The sequence below is a fragment of the Haliaeetus leucocephalus genome, unplaced genomic scaffold (assembly GCF_000737465.1).
Source record: "Haliaeetus leucocephalus isolate CR32 unplaced genomic scaffold, Haliaeetus_leucocephalus-4.0 Scaffold273, whole genome shotgun sequence".
In the NCBI taxonomy this organism is placed as follows: Eukaryota; Metazoa; Chordata; class Aves; order Accipitriformes; family Accipitridae; genus Haliaeetus; species Haliaeetus leucocephalus.
The window spans coordinates 1578342-1598299 of NW_010972709.1; the positions used below are offsets into that span (position 1 = coordinate 1578342).

At 48.5% G+C, this 19958-nt stretch overlaps 1 protein-coding gene across 2 annotated transcripts; it reads right to left on the bottom strand.

Moving 5' to 3' along the window:
- Positions 1 to 3758: 3758 nt before the first annotated feature.
- Positions 3759 to 16097, bottom strand: STMN3 (stathmin-like 3). Of its 2 annotated transcripts, XM_010569449.1 has the most exons (5): positions 15825 to 16097; positions 6329 to 6424; positions 5682 to 5857; positions 4662 to 4853; positions 3759 to 4139 (listed from the first exon to the last, which is right to left on the bottom strand). In XM_010569449.1, the coding sequence occupies exons 1-5, from the start codon at positions 15841 to 15843 to the stop codon at positions 4080 to 4082; spliced, it is 543 nt and encodes a 180-aa protein (XP_010567751.1). In that variant the 5' UTR covers positions 15844 to 16097; the 3' UTR covers positions 3759 to 4079. The 2 variants fall into 2 exon arrangements, with proteins under 2 accessions (XP_010567751.1, XP_010567752.1); XM_010569450.1 differs by lacking the exon at positions 15825 to 16097 and having other exon boundaries at positions 3840 to 4139; positions 5682 to 5886; positions 6325 to 6440.
- Positions 16098 to 19958: the final 3861 nt, after the last annotated feature.

Consider the following 19958-nt stretch of genomic DNA (forward strand, 5'->3'; position numbering starts at 1 on the left):
TGCACACAACCATTGGCAACCCTGGGAGATGGAGAGGCATGAAATAACCGTGATTCCAGACTGTGCCGCCTGCTGCCGGTTGGGCACGGCACCGCGTGAGCTGCTGGCACCGGCAGCACCATCCCCGGGGGTTTGGAGCGGCGCGGTGGGTGGGTGGACACCCTTCATCCAGCCAAAACCGCGGGAGTTGGTGCACGCAGCCAAAGCAATCACACGTTTCCCTGATAGCGTCCAGCGGCACTGGACAAATGTCAAGCTCCCTAACATCCCCACTACATTCATCTGCACCGGGCAAACATCGCTCTGCTACACCTAAAGCATCTGGCCCCACGGATGAGGCTGTTTCCTTGGCACAACGCGTCTCGGCAGCAGTTACCTGACGTCACCAATGCAAAACTCTCCCTGCACATCCCTGCTCCTCTGATGCAGGAGCTTACCCTGCAGTAATACATTTTCCAGCCACATCCACTGTCCCTCACGGCACCGACCCGAGGGAGGTGAGAAAAATGAGTTTCCCAGTGCTCACACCTGCATGAGCACCATGTGCTGGGCCACTCTCCTGTGCGTTTCCCATGGGATTTTTTTGCCAGGCAAAGCTATTGCAAGAATAAGTCCCCACCTGAGATCCAGGCTGGCCTCCAGGGAAGGGGAGGAGAGTGGGCACGGGGCAGCACAAAGGACCGAGATGGAAGATCCAGGCAGGAACCGAGTCCAGAGACTTGGTAGCTGTTCGGGGAGGATATCTCTACCCAGCAAAACCTGCCACCGACCGCTCCTCCTTCAGCACGCGCCAAACCTCACGGCTCCTCTGGCTTCCCCCGGGGCTGCAGGGAACAGCCTGGACCCTCTCACACAAGGAGGTTTGGGTTAACATTAAATTATATGTACTAGAATTGAAGCATCACCTCTGTTCCACCTCTCAGCCTTTCCTTCTCCTCCCAGCACGAGGAGCAGCCTGTCCCTGCTCTCACCGCCCTGCCCGCAGGACTCAGCTGCCTCCAGCTCCTGACTCCGGTGATTTTCCAGCTGCTCTCTGGTCCGGCATCCCACCCCACTAGCACCCTGCCTTCATCCAGCCCAGCCTCTGACTCCTTCTGAGCCCCCAGGAGAGCGGGAAAACGGTCGTCTCCCTTGTTTTAAACTCCTGCTCATGAGTACAACATTTCTGATAATAATAATCATAATAATCATAATAATCATAGTACTAAAAACAGTATTTACAACAAGCTCCAGGTCAGAATTACACACCAAGCAAACACTCAGCACCACAGAGAGTAGGACAGGGTTAATATCTCGCAGATACCTTCTCAGATCCCACCAACGCGGGACACAGACATTTGACAGTTTCAACCATTTCTTACACACAAACATTTCGCTTAAATTACTTTTAAATTTTTTTTTTTAAACTTTTTAAAATTTCTCGTCACTATATGAATGAGGTGATGCTGGCGGTGATGCCGCGCTCTACACAGATGCTTATCTAAGACAGCTGCTACTATAAACTGATCATTAGCTACTGTTAAGAAATTCAACCCTCAGTTTCCTTTCCTTTTCCTTCTTTGCCCTAAATCTTATTTTTTTTTGTCACTGACAGCGCTGGGGCTTTCTAACAGTCCTGTCCTCCCCCCGGCCCAGGCGGAGGGGTTTGGGAGTAAGGTAGCCCTTCCTTTTAGGAGCAGAGTCCCCTAACATCAAACCGTGGCCATCGAGGGATCCCTCCCAAATCCAGCTGGAATTTCTGGGGAGATTAGCAAAGAGCCCCGGAACATGATCTCCAGCAGCTGCTGCTTTTTGGCTTTCCGTGGGGTTTCTGCGACCGCCTGATGCTCACCACAGGCCGTAATCAATTCCTTACCTAATTAAAGCACAGGGTAGACAGAAAACTTCAGCTTCTGACAAGACTCAGCGATGATTTCTTTTTCAGTAGGAAGGAGAGGCAAGGGGATCGTTATTCCCCGTGCAGACCCCTCATCTGCTCTAGCTCCCCATCGCTGCCTGCCATGGCCGTGCAGAGCACGGTCCCTGGGCTGGGCTGTGCCCGTGCCCCGCTGCCGGGCTGCCCGTGCCCACGTCTGCATCCCTCCTGCACTTCAATTATTCCCCAAGGATCCTGCAAAGCCCACCGCAGGAGTCCTGCCTCCCACCCACAGAATGGCTCTTTGGAGGCACAGCATGCAGAGGATACCAATTACTAATAATTAAAGATTTTGGTGCCTTGGATGCCCCTTTGGTTTATTCTGGGGTCTGAGAGGGCAGCCAGGATGGAGGGGCCATCACGAGGAGGAGGGAAGCGGTGCTCTGGTGCAAATACCACCCAGGCACCCTGCGCCACGTCCCTGAAACACTGCACTGGTCTGTTAAAAAAAATAACAGCCCAGTAATCTCTAAGCACTGGACAGAGGAGAATTCTTGTTACCTTCTGCTTCAAATGAAAGCAGCTTCCACCATCTCCTCTGCCAAACCTTGCTGTAGGACCGTGCTCCTGCAGGGCTGAGTCCCCAGCACCGCATCCTACGAGGCCCCGCTTGCCAGAAGGTGGCCGTTCCCTGCTCTTCAGATGCACCATTTCCACTTAATTTTTCACAGCAGAAGCAGAGCTGGGGCAAGGTGAGCAGGTCTGTGGATCTCAGCGGGAGGATGGCAGCCCCTCGCAGTGCGTGGTGGCTGCCTGGACCTTGGCTACCTCCATAAGCCGCAACACTCAAAGATGAGGAGGTCCATGGGCTTTGACCGTCACCTATTTGGATCAGACATTACTGCCACGCTTGCGTGTTCTCTGCTCACCCCTACCTCCATCAAGAGACAATTTTTTCTCAAAAATAGGCCTTGAAAAGCTAAAGATAGACAAGGAATGAGCATGGGGACATCTTTTCACCCTTCCTGCAGAATTGCTCCCCTCTCGGCTCCATCTCATCCAAAGCCGCAGGTCTGGAGGTAGCAGGCAGGCAGCCGGCGTGCCCTGCCTCCCAGGGTGCTGCCTATGAGCCAGGGCTCTGGGGCTCACCCGGCGATCTCTGGTCTTGGTGTCTGCCCTGTAATGGCACTGAAGAGTCACATCCATCTTTGGAAAGAGGGAAGGATGATTGTTCTGTTCCCTAAAAGGCTATTTCACAACCATGCACCGTCTCTATTGGATTTGCTTTCTTACTGGAGTGAAATCTCATGTGGGAGCACCGGAGAGCCCGCAGACCGAGCACTCTCTCCCAGGGCTCCCACGGAGCCGGGGATGCAATCGCCGTCTGCAGTTCTCCCAGGCTTCTCAGCCAAGACCTCTCAGTCCCTGCTCTGCCGAGGAGAGGGCGGCTCAGTCTACAGGCTCCTTCAGCCCGTGGCTCAACCAAAGTATCAGGCGGTGCCTGCCATGACGGGGACCTTCCGTGATGTGGCACCCAGCACCGAGCTCTGGGTGCAGACCCTCACCTACTTGCACACGGGCTAGCAAAGAATCATCCAAAGATGAGGACTTTGGGTCACTGCCTGCCTGGGCTGGCTCCAGATGCAGCCAAGAGATGGGGGGGGTCTGCACGCCACGTCTCCTGAGCCATCCATCCCTCTCTCGTTCCTCTCTCCTACCACTGGCAAACATGGGGCTGTTCCCTATTCCACTTCACACACAGAAATTATCACTTACTTCCCATTATTCTGAAACTGATATTTGGCTCAGAGCAAACACCAAGAGGAGTAAAAGCCCCGGATAAGAAATCCGTATCTCCGTGACACTGCTGGTTGAATTTATTAATATCTTAGTTTTTTTTACATCAGTTTAAGAAATATTTTTTTTAAAAAAGGACAAAACCCTCCAAAGAAGCTGTTTGATTGACTGATTGATCGATTGATTCTCTATTTCATGTGAACTAGTTGCTATTCTGCTTAGAGGTCCCTATGATCTGTGAATCCCCACAAGTACTGACGATTAAGGATGCAGAGATAGAGAAGCGTGTAGCTGGGGGATGAACACCAGGGAAGGGGGGGATGGAGAACCGAATGTTGCATCTAGACAAACAAAATAAAATGTGTTGGTTGGTCGATTGGTTGATTTTTTTAACAGGAATCAGGTGCTAGATGTGTAGAAAAGCCCTTTATCCAGAGATCTCCTCCCGCTGTTCCTTGTTCCTGCGAACTTCAGCTGCGTGCAGTTCCTGCAAAGACGGGAGAGATGACACCAGGCTAACACTTTCTGCTCTTGCAATCTCTATTTTCCTCCTCTCCTGCACACAGGATTTGCACCAGACACAAAAGAGAGAACAGTTTCCCATCCAACACAACCCGAGGACAGTGGGTTACACCTGCAAGGAGTGAAGCATCTCATCTGCGGGAGCCTGGAGGTGATGCAAACCTACAGCTGACGCGTTCGTCGCTCCTCTCTGCAAAGCCCTTCGGCCACGCAGCCCCTGGATGCGGGGTGGGCCTGATCCTGTGCCTTTGAGCTTGCACTTTGCAAGATCAGCCAGATGGTATTTTCTGTACTGACCTTAAAGGACACATCCCCCCTCCTCCTCGTGCTGCTCCAGAGCGGAGCTGCTCCAGAGCGGAGCTGCTCCACCAGCAATGAAGCGCCCGCTCCCCTTTGCCCATCGCACTGGGACGACCCCACAGGGACCAGACCCCAAACCCCGCTGTGGGCACCAGCACCCAGCCCTCTCCCGGGGCACCGCACTCGCCTTCTCGCGGAGCCGCTCCCTCAAGGCGGCGAGGTGTGCTTCGCGGATCTCCCTGCTCAGCTCCATCTTGTAGTTGAGCTTCTCCTCGGCCAAGCGGCTGAAGTTGTTGTTCTCCTCCAGTGCCTTGTGCAGCACCTCCCGCTCGTGTTCCCGCTTCTCCGCCAGCTGCTTCAGCACCTGTGCCTCCTGGGTCTGCCGAGGCAAGGTGTCGGGAGAGGTGTAAGGCAACCAAAGAGGCTCTGCTGGCCTTCAACTCCCCAGAGAGGCTTTCTGACCATCTCCTCTCCTCAAAACGCCTCTGCCATCTCCCTCTATCCCATAGCGCTCTTGCTCGGAAGGCGCTTTCACACCTTTTTTCCTGCTATGGGGCAATGTCTGCTGGGACTGGGGCTCTGGGTGGGCAGGTGATGCAATGCTGAGCCCACCGGCTCAGCAAAACTGAGGTGATGTGTGTGGGCGCAGAGGCCTCTCTCTGAGTGTCACCTCATTCTTTGAATTATTTCAGCTGGTTCTCCTCTTACCCACCAACATTCATAACATTTATACTTCATTTTAATCTGCTGTTTTTCTCCTTTTCAATACTTTTCACCAGAAGACATTTTATACCGCACTTAAAATAAAATGTGGCACAGCCAGCTGTTAGAAACACAAGGCTGTGTTTAGGTTTGGAGTTTAAGTCTGGTGTGTGACCAACTGCTACATCTCCTGCAGCGTTAGCTGGTGAGAACTGCCCCCACAGCCAGGTCACACGCAGAGGACCGAGAGGACCCTGTATGGTGTGTTTTTAAGAACAGGAGGACGATGATGATCACTGAGTCCAATTCCCTGCCTAAACCAGGCTGCAGAACCTCACTCCATGACTCCCAGGTCTCACCTGACAATTTACAGTGGAATATAACAATAAGTGTAAGAACGCTCTTCCCAGCTGTTTTAGATTGCTCCTGCTAAGCCAGTTTTAGGGTTTGGTGCAATTAGTACCCATCACAGAAAAGTCACTGCTTCTGCAGGACATCTCATTACCTTCCTCCTCTCTTCTGCAGCCTCCAGCCTCCTCTGCAGCTCCTCCAGGGACAGGTCCTTCTTCTTGGGGGGGGAGGAAAGGATCGGGCTCTCAGGTGATAAGTCTGAAGGGGACTTCAGGATCACTTCAAAGCTCTGGCCTGATGCCCTCTTATCCAGCTGCTTCACCTCCATATCTTTGGGGAGGGAAAAAAAAAACCAGAGGCTCTGTGGACCTGTGACACTCAGGAGGAGACTGTTCACCTGAGGGCACCGAGCTCTTCACATCGGAATTAGTGTGTTCCCATGTCCTGACCTGGGTGATTTTGTTCTAGCTCCAAAATTTCCCAATTAGTGATCAGCTTCATCCAAGTCAATGCAATTAATTTAAATTCACAGCATAATTACAGAAAGGCCATATTGCTGTTAACACCATGTATGTCACCCCAGTACGAAGCAGACAGCTTCTGCAAGCAGTTTCTTTCCTGGAAAATGTGGGTTATGTTAATAAAATAAACTGTGAAAGGAGGCTAAACAGAAAGACCCCAGGCTGAGACATGGATTGCTGCTCCGGCATGGGACAGCCCAGCATGCTGACGAGCTCCCAAGTTGCCTGCAGAAGCATAATGCAAATGATGTTGTAGCTCCTGTGGGAGCAGGTTACGTACCTCCATACTGGTAGATGGTATTAGGATGGGGCTGGGTGTGGAAACAGGAACAGATGAGGGAGAGCAGAGAAAGCTCCTTCATTTTCTCCTTGTAGGCTGAAAAATAAGAAATAGCAATGAGAAGAGAGTCTAATGGTAATGGCAGCTCTTTTTCATGGAGAAATGAAGCAAATAGACACAAGGAAACCCATATGCATCTACCAAACTCTACAGAGTCTTTTCCAGGCTGCCATAGCTTGCCAAAAGGTCCCCAAGAAGCATCTGTTCTAGAGCGGACTAAATTAGCTGCCAGTGTGGCAAATGTAATGGGAAGACACACAGTAGGAATTTACCACATCTAGAGGTATAAGTTTCTGTGGAGGATTTTCCCTCCAAAGGAGCTGAAACGCTGCAGCCTGTGTAGTTAACCATGTCAGGACAGCTACCCAGACCCTTTCTCCATTCCACTTCCACGCTCAGAGGTAAAATGACACCCATCAACACCTGGAAACATTGCTCAACCCCTGACAAGTTAGTAATATTTCACAATTCAGCATTTCTGACATCAGAGTGAAGAGGCAAGAAGCAGTCAGCTATGTGGAGAGCAAATGGGCATTTGAGTGAAGAAATGGTTCAGGGATGCTGCTAATGCGGGGAAGTGCTGTAACCCAACTTCCCGAGGTACCTCCTTCCCTGCAGAAGGAGATAAGGGAGGATGTAAGTGGATTCTGTCACCACCTTGGCCCACGCAGGCAGAGGTTGATACTGGTCTGCAATCACAGGAAATGCCACCCCCTGCAAAGGACAGGGAAATACATAATCCCTTCAAGCTCTGCTGCTGTGAGCCCTGCAGTTTGCTCAACATTCCTGTGACTGGAGGACACACCACAGCATCCTCCGTGAACACAAGGGCACAAGGTGCTGCCCTAATGGCAGCAGCACCCACAGCTTGCAGTGGGTCTGTTTCTAGGGCAATCTTCACCTCTATTTTTGGAGTTTAGCACATTTAAGGCAGTGAACTGTTATCACACACCTGACAAAGAACCTCAGAAAAAGGGCTTGAAAACAGAGGTGCTCTGTCAGGCTGTCAAGTTCTTTAGCAGTGTAACCCTCACAGCATCACTGCTATGTCGCAGGTCAGCAGCTGATGGCTCAGCAGTGGGTGCTGCTGTTTCATGGATGCTGTGAGGCTCTGCCCTGGACTGGCTGCTCAGAGGACACCCAGGCATGTGGGGACAGGGTCTTCATGGCTGCGTGTCCTGCCAAACCTGCCCTGAGCCTCCTCGTGCCATTCTTCCTCCTGCCTCCACCACAGGGCACAGGCATTCTGGTGTCCAGCCTTGGCTCTGCCTCTAGATTTCCCACATGTCCTTGTGCTTCTGGCCTTGGTTTGTCCTTTCCTCACTGAGCTCCTGTTTCAACCTCCAATCAGAGGTGAATCTGCAACCTGGCTGCCAATGCCACCTTGAGGGCAAGACCCTCCACTGGGCCAGGAAAGGGAAATCCCCCAAACTTTGTGATATGAAAAGGCATTAGAGGCAGAACAATTTAAAAAAAACCCCAACATCATCCTGTGTACCATATGCCCTCAGGAACACCTTTCAGATCTTCTCCTCTGCCTTCCCACAGCTACTCAGGTGGGAAAACAGTGGTTTCATACACCTACTTCATACTTGCACTTATTTTTCCTCCTTGGTACAGAACTTCGTGCTAATTAACACCTGCCTTTTGCTAATCAACAGTCCTTGAAGCTCAGATCTTTACTGAACACATTCCATTCTGATTTTAAAACCCTGCCCAGTCCTGCTGTTAAATGGAAACCAAAGAAGAACAGTTTACATCAGCAGTGCCAGCCACAGAGCAGGACATTTTTTATTTTGTTCTTAATGAAAAAAGTCTTTGGAAAGCCTCTGAGAGTGCTGTATGGTGCTAGAAGTCGTGGCATGCAGCAGTAAGCTAATGTATCTCATAATGTGCTGCCAAGAGCCCTGAGGAGGGTCCCCTGGGCTAAATGAGAGACATTGTCATTTAATACAAACAAACTATGCACCGAGGTCGTTGCTCCACCATTATGTCTGGTCCTGGGTGAAACCAAGACATTAAGCAGATGTGCCACACCCCTGATCCACTCGTTTAATTGTCTCCTAGCACTTGTTCCGGAGCACGGTGCTTTGCATTTCATTGCTTGAACTTCAGCAGGTCTGCCCAGTACTGGTTTCACGGTCCTCTGTGTAGATGAGCGTATGCTGCAGTCCCTGCCTTTCAGGAGGTCTGCTGTAGTGATTTCGCAGCTGCCTCCATTCCATCGGGATCTTCCCCGTCCCGCTTTCCCTTCTGCAGGGCAAACTGACCGTCCCTCTCCGTCAATTAAAATGAAAAGGAGCGAGAGGACAAAAGGACACCGCTTCACTGAGCTGCGGCAGCGCTTTAATGAGCTGTGGAAGTGCTGCGCGTCCTCCTCCCGACGCTGGAGCCTGCAGCTGCACCCCGGCGCCAGCCATCAGATGCAATTAGCGGCATGCGGGCGGCACACGGGTCGGGGGAGCGGGGCTGGGAGCTCCCGCGGCCCCGGAGACCGGTGGGGGGAAGATCCCGAAGAGTCCCGACCAGCCGCTCCAGGGCGGCGGGGGGGGGACGGGGAAAGCAGCGGGAACGCCGGCAGCGGACCGACTCGTCCCCCCCGGCCCGGCCCGGTACCGGGGACCCCGGCCCGGGAACTGTCCGTTCAGCACCATCGCCCCCCGGCCCGGGAGCTGTCCGTTCAGCACCACGGGGGGGGGCGCCGCCCCGGGAGCTGTCCGTTCAGCACCACCGCCGGGCAGGCCCGAGGCAGCAGCGCTGAGGCCGGGGGGCTTCGGCAGGAAGAGGGGGAAGGACCGACCCCTGAAGAAATCACTCCTGATCTACTCCCCCAGATATAAATGGACTGCTGAAACTCCCCCGCCTCTGCTCTGGAGCCAGCGGTTACACCCATGGGACACAAGAGCACTCACAGTGATGCTCTCGTCCTCACGCGCTTTTGACCCGACACATTCAGTGACAAACAATAGGGGGTACGTGTGTCCAAAACACTGTTAATAGGCTAAAATAAGAAAAGGCATCTTATGAGGAGAGGCAGCTCCTCTGATTCAGTAAAAGAAAGTAAGAAACATAACCTCTGGGCTGCTATTTAGGAGACTGTGTCAATGAAGATCAAACCCAAGATCTCCTCAAGCAAGCCGATGTCTCAATCACAGCTGCATCAGAAAGGGCATGCTTAAAACTCTTAGGGCTAAAATATCAGCACGGCAAACCTCAGCACTACAATTTACTTCAGAAATATCTGCACTCACATTTGCCAATAGGGATAAGATTTTGAGGACATTATTTATGCCAGTGGAAAAAATCCTTGAACCAAGGCTGGCTAGAATATGACATGGCCAACAAGTCCCTTCCAGGAAAGACTGTATGTCTTCCAGTGCACAAATGTACATATTTTAAGAACAGTTAGACAGGAAATGCTGAACTTTTTATTTAAGCATCTATTTGCATTTTTTACTTCTGCTAAGTTAGTAAAAATAAATTCAGCTTACACTGAGCAAATATTATATATGTGTATAAATCAGTAAGGCTATCTGACTCAGTTCCTAAGGGACTTTATACCAAACCATCACTTTGGTCTCAGAGGTGCAACAAGAGCTTTGTCTTGGTGATGAGTAGAGGATTAAAACAGGCTGCTCACTCAGGTGTGAATTACTGATACTTTACATTTCTTTTTAGGCAAACACTGCAATAGAAAGATCAGTAGCAAGTTCATTCACTCTGGTATGGTCTTCGTCACTAAGTCATAACACTCCACTGCTTTCATATTAGAATTGGGATGAAACACTGCAAATAACTGAGCTGTGTAAATTAAGAAGTGAATAAACTGTAGAAGTTATAGAAAATGTATCCAAGTCCCACCCTGTGAAGTGGGGCATTTTGTTGGCTTCATAGGACCCTGGCTAGTGATTAAGCTACAATCCTATCTAAAAAGGTGCAGCCAGTTCCTCAACATTTCTGAAATTTCACGCCCTGTAATCAGCACAGTCTGATCCTGCTCTGTTTATATTCCATTGCACACCCTATGCAACAATTAATCTTTATTAAAATTTTTCATCTAACTTTTCTCTGCACTGTATATATTGCATGGGCACAATTACATTGTCCTTATTGCAAGGAGAAGAAGGGAGATTACCTGGGCCTTCACCAAGCCTGCAAGAGAGTCAGGGTGCTCTCAGCTTGCTTTCTCTCTAGCGACTCATTTCCTGTGCTCCCTCTAGTGCTGTACAATACATACTGCATTTTCATAACCCCGCTGCTTCGCATGAGCACTATATATTGCATTTAACCGTGTAAAGTGTTTATCTCCAAGTTAACCCCCGGAGACACTATGCAGCTGCTCCCCGAGTGGCTGCGGTGCAGGAGATAGAGGAATGGCTGGGGATGGGCGCAGTGTGCAAGCGACAGGAACCATCTTCTCGCTTGCTATGTGCCTGGCCAGTGGGGCTCACCACTTATTATTCATTGAAAAGTTTTGTTCTCTGCTTCCTAACCAGATAAAGTTAAACTGCAGACTGTTTGAGCAGTCTTTTTGTTTGGTGTTTAATGATGTCCAGCAAAACAGTTTGAGGCCTGTTAGGCACAACACCGATACACAGTCATTCATAATGAACCAGAGGCACATTTATGTGCCTAATTTATGTGAATTCAGGCAATTTAAATGGATGAGACTGGATGTTCTATGTCTGATAGCAAGGTCAAAGGAAGGTTATTATAAGAAACTAATTTGGTTTGCAAAGATAACTTTGGAGAAGTAAAAATTGCTTCTATAAAGGCTATTATATCAGGAAAAAATGAGAAGATTCCAATTACAGATGTAGCTGAAGGATAAACAGAAGGTAGAGAAGCTAGAGAGACAGGGAATCGAGTCCTTGAGCACAAAGACTGCAATGCCACATACACAACAAAAGCAACCATAGTCCTCAATAAGCCTTAGGAGTACAATAGACTCTAGATATTCTCACCTGCTATGAATCCTTTCATAAAAATAATGGCCAGACCTTCACTTCAGTCTAACTCACTTCCACCTTCTTGATCCCCAACTTCCAAAAACAGGTCACACAACCAGAAAACACTAGTGGGGTTTTTTTTTGATCAGCAGTTGTACCCCACACTGATGCCAAACACCATCTCAGCTGCTCACCATGAGATTTGAGGCCCAGAAGTTACCATGGGCTCATGTGGAATCATCCATAACAGGCAGATGCAAGGGTTACTCTGCCTTCTGTCAGACATCTGCTAAACTATCACCCAGGAACGATTTCCAATCGCCCTGCTCCTTCCCCCCTAGGTTTCATTTGCAGCTCATGAATGGCACATCAACCCATGTTATGCACAGCCAATGGATTTTTTGCAAATCACTCAAGCTGTAGCACTGGAACATGTGGGCTGCCCTCAGCAAAATAACCAGGGAAATCTTCTCTTCTATGGGCTCAGCAAGAGAGAAGGGCCCAAGCTGTGCAGCAGAGAGCCGGCAGCCTGGGTTGGGTGTGTGACTGATTGTCAGGAAGGAGAGAATCATGGCTTGGGTTGTTTGATAAAGCAAAGGAAGGAGACAAATGGAGGCAGCTGTCCCAGAGTGTTTGTGGATTTGGGGCAAACATAGGTTCAGACAGTCAGGTTTGGATGAGACAAAACACTACAAAGGGGCTGGGGACCAGATAAGGTGCCAGTCAAAGACAGGAGTCCAATGCCATGATGTGTCATGGTCACACAGCATGTCAGGTACAGACATGCTGTGTGACCACAGACAGTCATTTGGTCTCTTTGGATCTTGGGTTCCTTTGCATTAACTGAGGATTATTGTACTTGCCCATTACACAGGGGTATTATTTGCATAAACACATTCAGAGAATATAAGATTCTCTAGTACGGCACTAAACATGTAGAGGTACCTTCAAAGAATAAAAGGATTGTTTGGAAATAAGCTGAGCAGCTCTTCACCAGTTGGGATGTGCCAAAGTGCTACAGCACATGCACATGGTCTTTGGTTGCTCTCTAGCTCTTATGTATTTCTAAATCACAGACAAAGATTTGGCCATCGGTTTAACTCCCCTCTGGATAAAAGACTTTTTTTAAAAAATGTAATCTTACACCTGGAAGACTGAAGCCCATGTCAGTAGGGCAACTGGGAGAGATTAGCCAGGCATGTTGTTTCCAGTTAATTTAGGGGTGTAGAAGTTTTAGTGAGCTTCGGGCTCCTCCAAGTACTGTAATCAAGAATCATCAGCCCCGTTCACCCTAAGAAAGCTTGAAGTTGCAATCCATCCTGCTGCCCACACTGCTGTCACAAAGGTCTTATCTGCAGCCTTCCAGTTGCCACATCAGACCACAAAATCTCTGCTTTTCCTTTGCAGAAGGAGAATGTGTTCATCTGATAAAACAATGCATTCACCAGATCTGAAACAACATCAATAGGCTCCAAGAAAGGGCTCTTTTGAGATATCTAAGGGATCCTCACAGAGTCTACATGGTGCCATCAAAGAAGACATGATTTATATTTTAGAAAGAACAGGTATTTTCCAAGGATTTAGATCCATCATTTGGATACAGTGGCCAAAAAAAAAACCATACAAAAAATGCCTACAATAGATTCTTTTGGCTTGTAAAACTGAAGTCCCAATAAAAGTACCATACATTTCTAAGGCCATATAGACTCCATCAACAGCTGAAGAAAAAGAAAACAGTGATTTTTTGAGAACACGGAGAGATGGAAAGCTTGATAGAATGGACTCTGACTCTCCAGCATGGGCAGTAGAAGTGTCAGGGCAGGGCAATACCATATGGTGTCCACCAATACCATCCAGAAAAGGGATTAACCCAGACCTACATAAAGTCACACAACTCTCACATTTCAGTGTAGGAGGGGAAAACCTCAGGATCTGTCAAAGCACATTTACCATGCCCAGTCGTGAGACCAGGAATGACAAACTGGTGTTTCCTCTTGGCTCCACCTTCTCAGACACGCTAACGTCGGAGAAAAGCCCATGAGGCTGTCACCTTACTGCATCATTTCATAATCTCATGTCTCTTTATTCAACCCTGATGCCTACAAATGGTGGGGAAAGTCATATAGTCCTGCAGAGTCCAGCCAGGCTCCCCTTCCGTGATGTACAAAAGCACAAAGCCTTGTGCAGATGCTGTGGGGAGGAGGTGCGAGGGCTCTGCCCCTGCAAGGTCTGCCCGGCAGCAGGACCAGCACCGCAGCTGAGCCTGCACTGAGCATGTGCCGCCGATTCCGCTGCTTTAGCACCGAAAACAACCACCTCGGCCAGGAGAAAATGCCTGAGGTGGCAGGGAGAAAAGAGAGAGGACTGCTGGGCTGAGTGAAGCAAGCCCCAATTCTTTTCATCCCAGGGATTTGTTTGTTTGTTTAAACAAACCCAAGAAAATCTTCCCAAGGGGGATAAGCCCCTGAGCATCAGCTGCAGACAACTGCAGCTGCTCTCCCTTCAGCACGGATTTGCTTTTGCTGCAGATAAAGAAGAAAGCAAACAAGACTCTTTCCTTAATTTAAGGATTTGCTTGCCTTTTTCTCCTGCCATACCGGGCTACTCTCCATTCCTGCTATAAGTGCTATAGGCAATGGAGAGCTGCTCCCTGCAAAGGCAGCTGGGCGAGGCTCAGCCCCACTCCCTCCCTTGGCAAATGCTGCCCTATTCTCTTTCCTCCTGCCACAGCACTGGTTTCTCACGACTTTCTATTCCTTGAAATTGTTTATCTACTTGATCTGAGCCACAAGGAAGCACGGTTTCCCTGAAGCACGCGCTTCTTCATGATCCTAAGTCTCATGATCCTAAGACAGTAAAACTGCGTCTTTGGGAAGATGAAATATGCCATTAGGCATGTGGTGGGTTGGGAGGGTGAGAATGCACCAACTGGAAAATGCATGTTATGCCTACGCGTTTTTCATCCGCCACCTCGTCCATCTCAAGTTCGATGCAACCTTGGTTTAGATGGCTGGTAAGCCTGAGCCGTCCCTCCCACCCCCACTCTACAAACAGGGTCCAATCCTGTTCCGTAGGGACGGCAGGGAGATGGGTGGGACTCCCGAGCGTGCACTGCCGCACACGTTCTTTGAGACAGGGATACTCGCAGAAATATATACAATAACTGGAGATTTTCTATCATAGAAACACATTTTTACAATGCTGCTTTACCATCTTTAATTGCATGCAAAGCCCAAACAGGATCAGCTGCACCCTTATACCCCGCCCCCCCATCTCTCTGTCCTTCTCTCCCCTGCATCTACTGGTCTTTTAAAAGGAGAAAGGAATAGAAAATGCACAGCAGGAGACACGGGAAAAGGCCAGGGAAAGAAGCAAGAAGTGTTGCCTAGTCTCCTTCTGGCTGGTTCCCTGGCTGGGGGGGCACAAAGCACTGCCCATTTTTCCTTTTTGTCTGCTGTTCCTGTTCAGCCCTACATCTCAGCCCTCCAGGATTTAGCTTCCCCTGCCCAAGCCCCTCTTTACGGACTGCAGAATTCAGAACCATTTCAAGAGAGAACTTGGTTTTTTTTTTTAAAGAAAAAGACCCTCTAAACCCACCCACTGTTCATTGTACCATTTCAGGCTTTTCTTCTCCTTCACCTACGTTCCCAGTTTCAGCCGTTTGAATCCCTCCTCCCCAGTTAAAAGGGGCAAGACACATCTTTAGGAAACTGCTGGACCGAAGCAGGACAGCATCCTCAGGGGCAGACTGCCATCCTGCAGCCAAACCTGACCCCGGCACCAGGCTCATGGGCAGCCGCTCTGTGAGTCCTGTTATTGCTGCAGGAGGGAGGAAGGGCTTCCCTTGCAGCATTTGATTTCACCCAACGCCATCAGAGGACCGCTCCCCTGTAGCATCTTCTAACGAAGAAACGTGAGCTGTGGAAAAAATCTAGGGATGGAAAGCCCTGAGAATACACAGAAACGCATCCAGGTTACTCTGGTTGGGTTTGGGGGGATTTTCTAGGGCATTACTGTCAGTCTCTTGTCCATGTCTTTCTTTCCATTACCATTTAGGTAATACACGATCTTCACAAAACAAAAGGTAATTTCTGATTTCTCTGCATCCAGCTACATGGCACGTACATTTTTTTTAGGAAAAAAAAAGCTGTATCACATTACAAAAATAATAATTAATTGGCATGCAGCAGCATCTTCTTATGGCACAATGTAACGGCAGCAGTATTTTAAATTGGCAAGTTTATCGCATGTGTATTCATATTAAAATAAAAAGCCCACCTGCTATCTTGCATCAGAGGGGTGTGTGTATGGGGGAGGAAGGGGAACAATGCTGCCATACCAGCTGCCTCCTCATCAGAGAACTCCCCCGAAACGCACGGAAAAAAAGAAAACCCCCAAACCCTCAGAATAACGATTAAAAAAATTAAAACCTGATGGTTCTATAAGCGGGTTGATGACAAGCCCCCCCAAAAGAGACGGTGTCCTACCTGAGACGGTGCTGGCCATGCTGCTGCGGTGGGAGCGGAGCGGGTGCTGCAGGAGCAGGAGCGCAGGGAGCTGCGGAGGTGCTGCAATGCTGCGGGGAGGGAGGACTGACTCAGCTGGAGGGGGCTGCAGCCATCCGCGGCAGGGAGAGGCTGGAGAGCCCAGAGAAAGGGAAGGGGTGGAAAGAAAAAGAAGGGTCACTAGTTCAGAATATTAATTAGCGTATCAGGCCTCCTTTCCTGGGTGGCTTTGACGGCAGATCCCTCCCAGGCAAGACTGCCTGCCAGAAACACAGACCCACTGCGGGGGGGGGGGGCGCGAGGAGACACACCCAACCGGGCTCTGGCAAAAGATGATTTTTCCTCCTCTTCCTCCCTTTCTTGTCTGCTCTAGATGGGCGAAACTGCCTTTTCCCTTGCTGAAAGCAGAAATAAGCAAATTAATTGAATTTTTTAACATTTTTCTTTTTTAAACCATCCATTCCAAGGCTATGCCCACCTGCAGGGGCAGGTCTGGAGTCTAGCTTAGCTAGGCTGAGGTGTAAAACCCAAATCTTGCAGCAGCTTTAGGCAGATAGCGAAGGGAGGAAGGCTCCCAGACAGGCTCGGCATTTTTAGGCATCTTATTTTTTGTACCAGCACTGGGGCACAAAAGGGGCTGCAGCTGGGGGGGAAACCGCTGTGAAAGTAGATGAGGAAGAGCAGAATGGAGCCTTCTGAATTCAGTGGGACTTCTCCAGGTTTATCCCCCCTCCAGGCATCAGGACCTCTTTTCTTTTCCTTTTCTGCTCTGTTTTCTACCATTTCTATAATTTCCATTTGTGGCTGTTGCTAGGGGCCAACGCACCTGTGCTTGTAGAGTATCACACGCACATTTGGGACCAAGGAACCCTCCCCAGTCCCTACTGCCCAGCTGCATCCATCCGACCACGGCTGCACAAACCCCACCTCGGGGCCTGGGATTGCGATCCCACGCGATCCTCCCCGCCTCTGGCCCTCTCGTGCCAGACGTTATCCTGCCGGCTGCACATCCCCTCTGGCTGAAAACACCCCAAATCTCCCAGCACGCTGCAATGCAGACACTCCCAAACAATTCCAGCTGCTGCAGGGAACTACAGGTTGTTGGAGTAGCTGCCGGCGCTTTGGCTTGGCCAGGGCAGAACCCACAGGCAGTGCCTACTAAATTAAGTTAAAAAACCAGAGATTTCCCCTTTTTCCTGATGTTTTTGCCCAATGTCCAAGTGTCCTATTCCTTCAACACTGTATGTAAAAAGAAGAAAAATATTATAGAAAATAAGTCTGAGTCAGAATAATATTAACACTATCCACAAGTTTTCAATGAATGTTTGCAACAGGAGCTTTTTAATTACCGTTAACTGCTCCCTGATCTGTCCAAGGCTTGTTTTGTAGTTGCAACTCCCTCTACTTTCTCCTTGGGTTGAATCTCTAAGACTTTATAGGTTATCTTGAAGCCAGCAGGCTGAATTGTCTATGTTTCAAAAGCACACTCCCCATTAACAGATGAAGGTGGCTGTCCCAGGCACCTGAATGCTGGAATAATTTCCCCCTCTCTGTTCAGGACAAGCTCTGGCTTTGACTCACCCAGCAGACCTGGGAGGGTCTGTCTACCTCTTGCGACGTTCTGGATTTTCTGGGCATAAATCTGGCATGCATTTTATTCCTTTTATTCAGAAAAAGGTACAGAATGCTTCCAAGCTGCCATGGCACGTATCGCAGTGGAATACCCTGTATGAGAAAAGGTGAACAAACGATTTATGTGGCTACACCACACATTGTACACTTTAGCTCCAATATTGTTCATGCTTTCCAGATAACGTGTCATATAAATAATGTTAATACAGTTAATGCTGGATCTGTCTGTAACACTGGGCAATATATTTTCCTTATTTTAAATGTAACTATCTTTTCAAGTTCTCCCTGATTTTCACTAGGGAGCATCAGAAGGCATGGGGTATTTTTTTTCAAGGGATCAGGGAAAATTGGTGAGTATTTGGCTAACGTGTCCTGTGCCTCCATCACACATGACATCTAACCAGGCAGACTATCAGGAAACAATAGATTTTCATGGAGAATCAGCAAAGAAGTTAGTTTTGTAGCACGCACTTCTTTCACAACCTCATTGCAAATATTTTCAACATTTTTAACAATTAAAAATTCCTAGATGTCTTTCAATATAGGAAGGGCTTCTTCCAATAACTTGTACTTTCAACAGTGCTGGAAAAAGAAGAATTCCCAAACTGACAGAAAAGATTCTCTCTTCAACACATCCTAAACCAGAGACCCATAACAATCCTCATGTTTCCTCACGTTTTGTTACAGGGAACATTCACCTAGGGCAGTTCACAGAGGAAGATTTGCAAGTTGTGGTTGTTACCAAAAGGGTCATGGGCTCTGCACACCTCATATTGCTATTTGTGGCTGCAAACCTGCAGAAGCACAGCTTGCAACAAGAAATATTTGGGGAACAATTTTATCTAGTGACTATGAAGGATGAAAATCATCTGGTCTGAAAGGAAGAGCACGGGCTGCGATACAGGAGGCTGTAACTCATGGTGCTCAGGCAATAGCATCGGCGTGAAACCTCCCAGTACCATTTGCAGTCTCAAGCTGGGAGAAGCTCCCTTAGTTGGCATGAAATAATAATAATAAAAATTCCACACAGAGCAGTGGTCAACCCCCCGAAATTGTAAAATAGTAAAAGAGAAAGGAGAAAAAGAATTGACGGAGAGAAACCCTCTTGCTGTTGAAGACAGCAACATCAGCACTAACCCAGGAAAATGCTTCCCTGAAGGCAAAAGAAACAAGAGGGTTTTTCTGATGTTTCCTCTTCAGTATCTACCATGTGCACTTGAGAAATGAGGCCAAGTTGTACAAAGGATCTGGATCAGGAAGAAGAATAGTTGTACTAATTCAGTCACGTAGAGGTGTAAAGGAAGCTGGGAATTCGGGTCACCCTAGGGTCTGCTCAGCTACAACGGGTATTGCGTGTACATAAAGTTAGCAGGACCAAGCTAGATGACTGAGCAACTACAAATGGTGAAGAGCAGCAAACATTGAACATGTGAAGCTGTGAACTCTGCTCTAGTGGTTCCCTTCTGGCCTCCACCAAATCACTAATCCCACCTTCATCTGTAAAATGAGTATTTACTCACCCTCCTAATAACAGGATGAATGTGATTAAAATGGGAGGGTCAAAGTGGAAAGCTATTTTGTTACTTCCCAACAGTAGAGAGATGGAAAGGCTCCGGATTATCTGGATTCAAAGGAATCAAATAATTTTGTGGTCAAACAAAAGTTTTAGACTGTTGCTATGGGAACCATCACATCTCCTCAGAAAGACAATGAATGGCAACTTAATCCTCTCCTATCTGAAAGGGGAAAAATAACCTTCATGTGAACTGCGGGAGTTTCACAGCCTGCCGTTGCTGCTCTTCAAACTCTTTTGTCCCATTCCTGAAGATTCTTGCTTGTCTGGGAAGAGAAATCCTGCCTAGGCAGCCTCTGAACAAAAATGATGATTATTCATTTTGTGTTTCTGTATAGCACAAGCTTTCTGCTTGCTGGGTTCTCTGCAGTTCAGTTCAGTCACGCACACACCCGCTTCCCCACAGAGTTTTAAGGATTATCTTTTCCAAGATTTTTCTTTTGTGCATTTTTTTTTCCTTGAAGGCACCACTTCAAATGAAAAATAGTTCATTCAAGACCTTCACCATCCACTAACGAGTGAACAGTGGAGACGCCCTGGTTCCTGCTGTCTGGGTAGCATGTAGATGCTGTTATAGGTACAGAGACTGGCCTTTCATATAATCCTCTGTGCCGCTCTGACCAACTTTTTAAACCTCTCCTCTTCTCCCTCGTCCTTCCTCTCCAAACTCTTGCCTTGTAAGAACTCAGGGTTTATCCTAGGGGGCCAAACACCACAATGACTATCCAGGTGTAACACCAATGCCTGCCTTTATCATGTCTATATCCTGACATAAACAGATGCTGTAGCTTCAGGAAAACATCACAATTCTTTTGCAACCTTAATAAGAAATAAATTTTTCTCTTTAAACTTACAAAATTTTATTTTCTCTGTTCTCTTTTTTTAGAAGAAACTGGTGTAGCAATGCTGAA

Bases quoted from the DNA above. Each gene is read 5' to 3' on its own strand.
- STMN3 (XM_010569449.1), bottom strand. The intron at 5,858-6,328 runs GTACGTAACCTG...CCCTCCCCAAAG, and splicing joins TACCATCTACCAGTATGGAG to ATATGGAGGTGAAGCAGCTG. The intron at 4,140-4,661 runs GCGAGTGCGGTG...CCGTCTTTGCAG, and splicing joins GGGAGCGGCTCCGCGAGAAG to GAACTGCACGCAGCTGAAGT.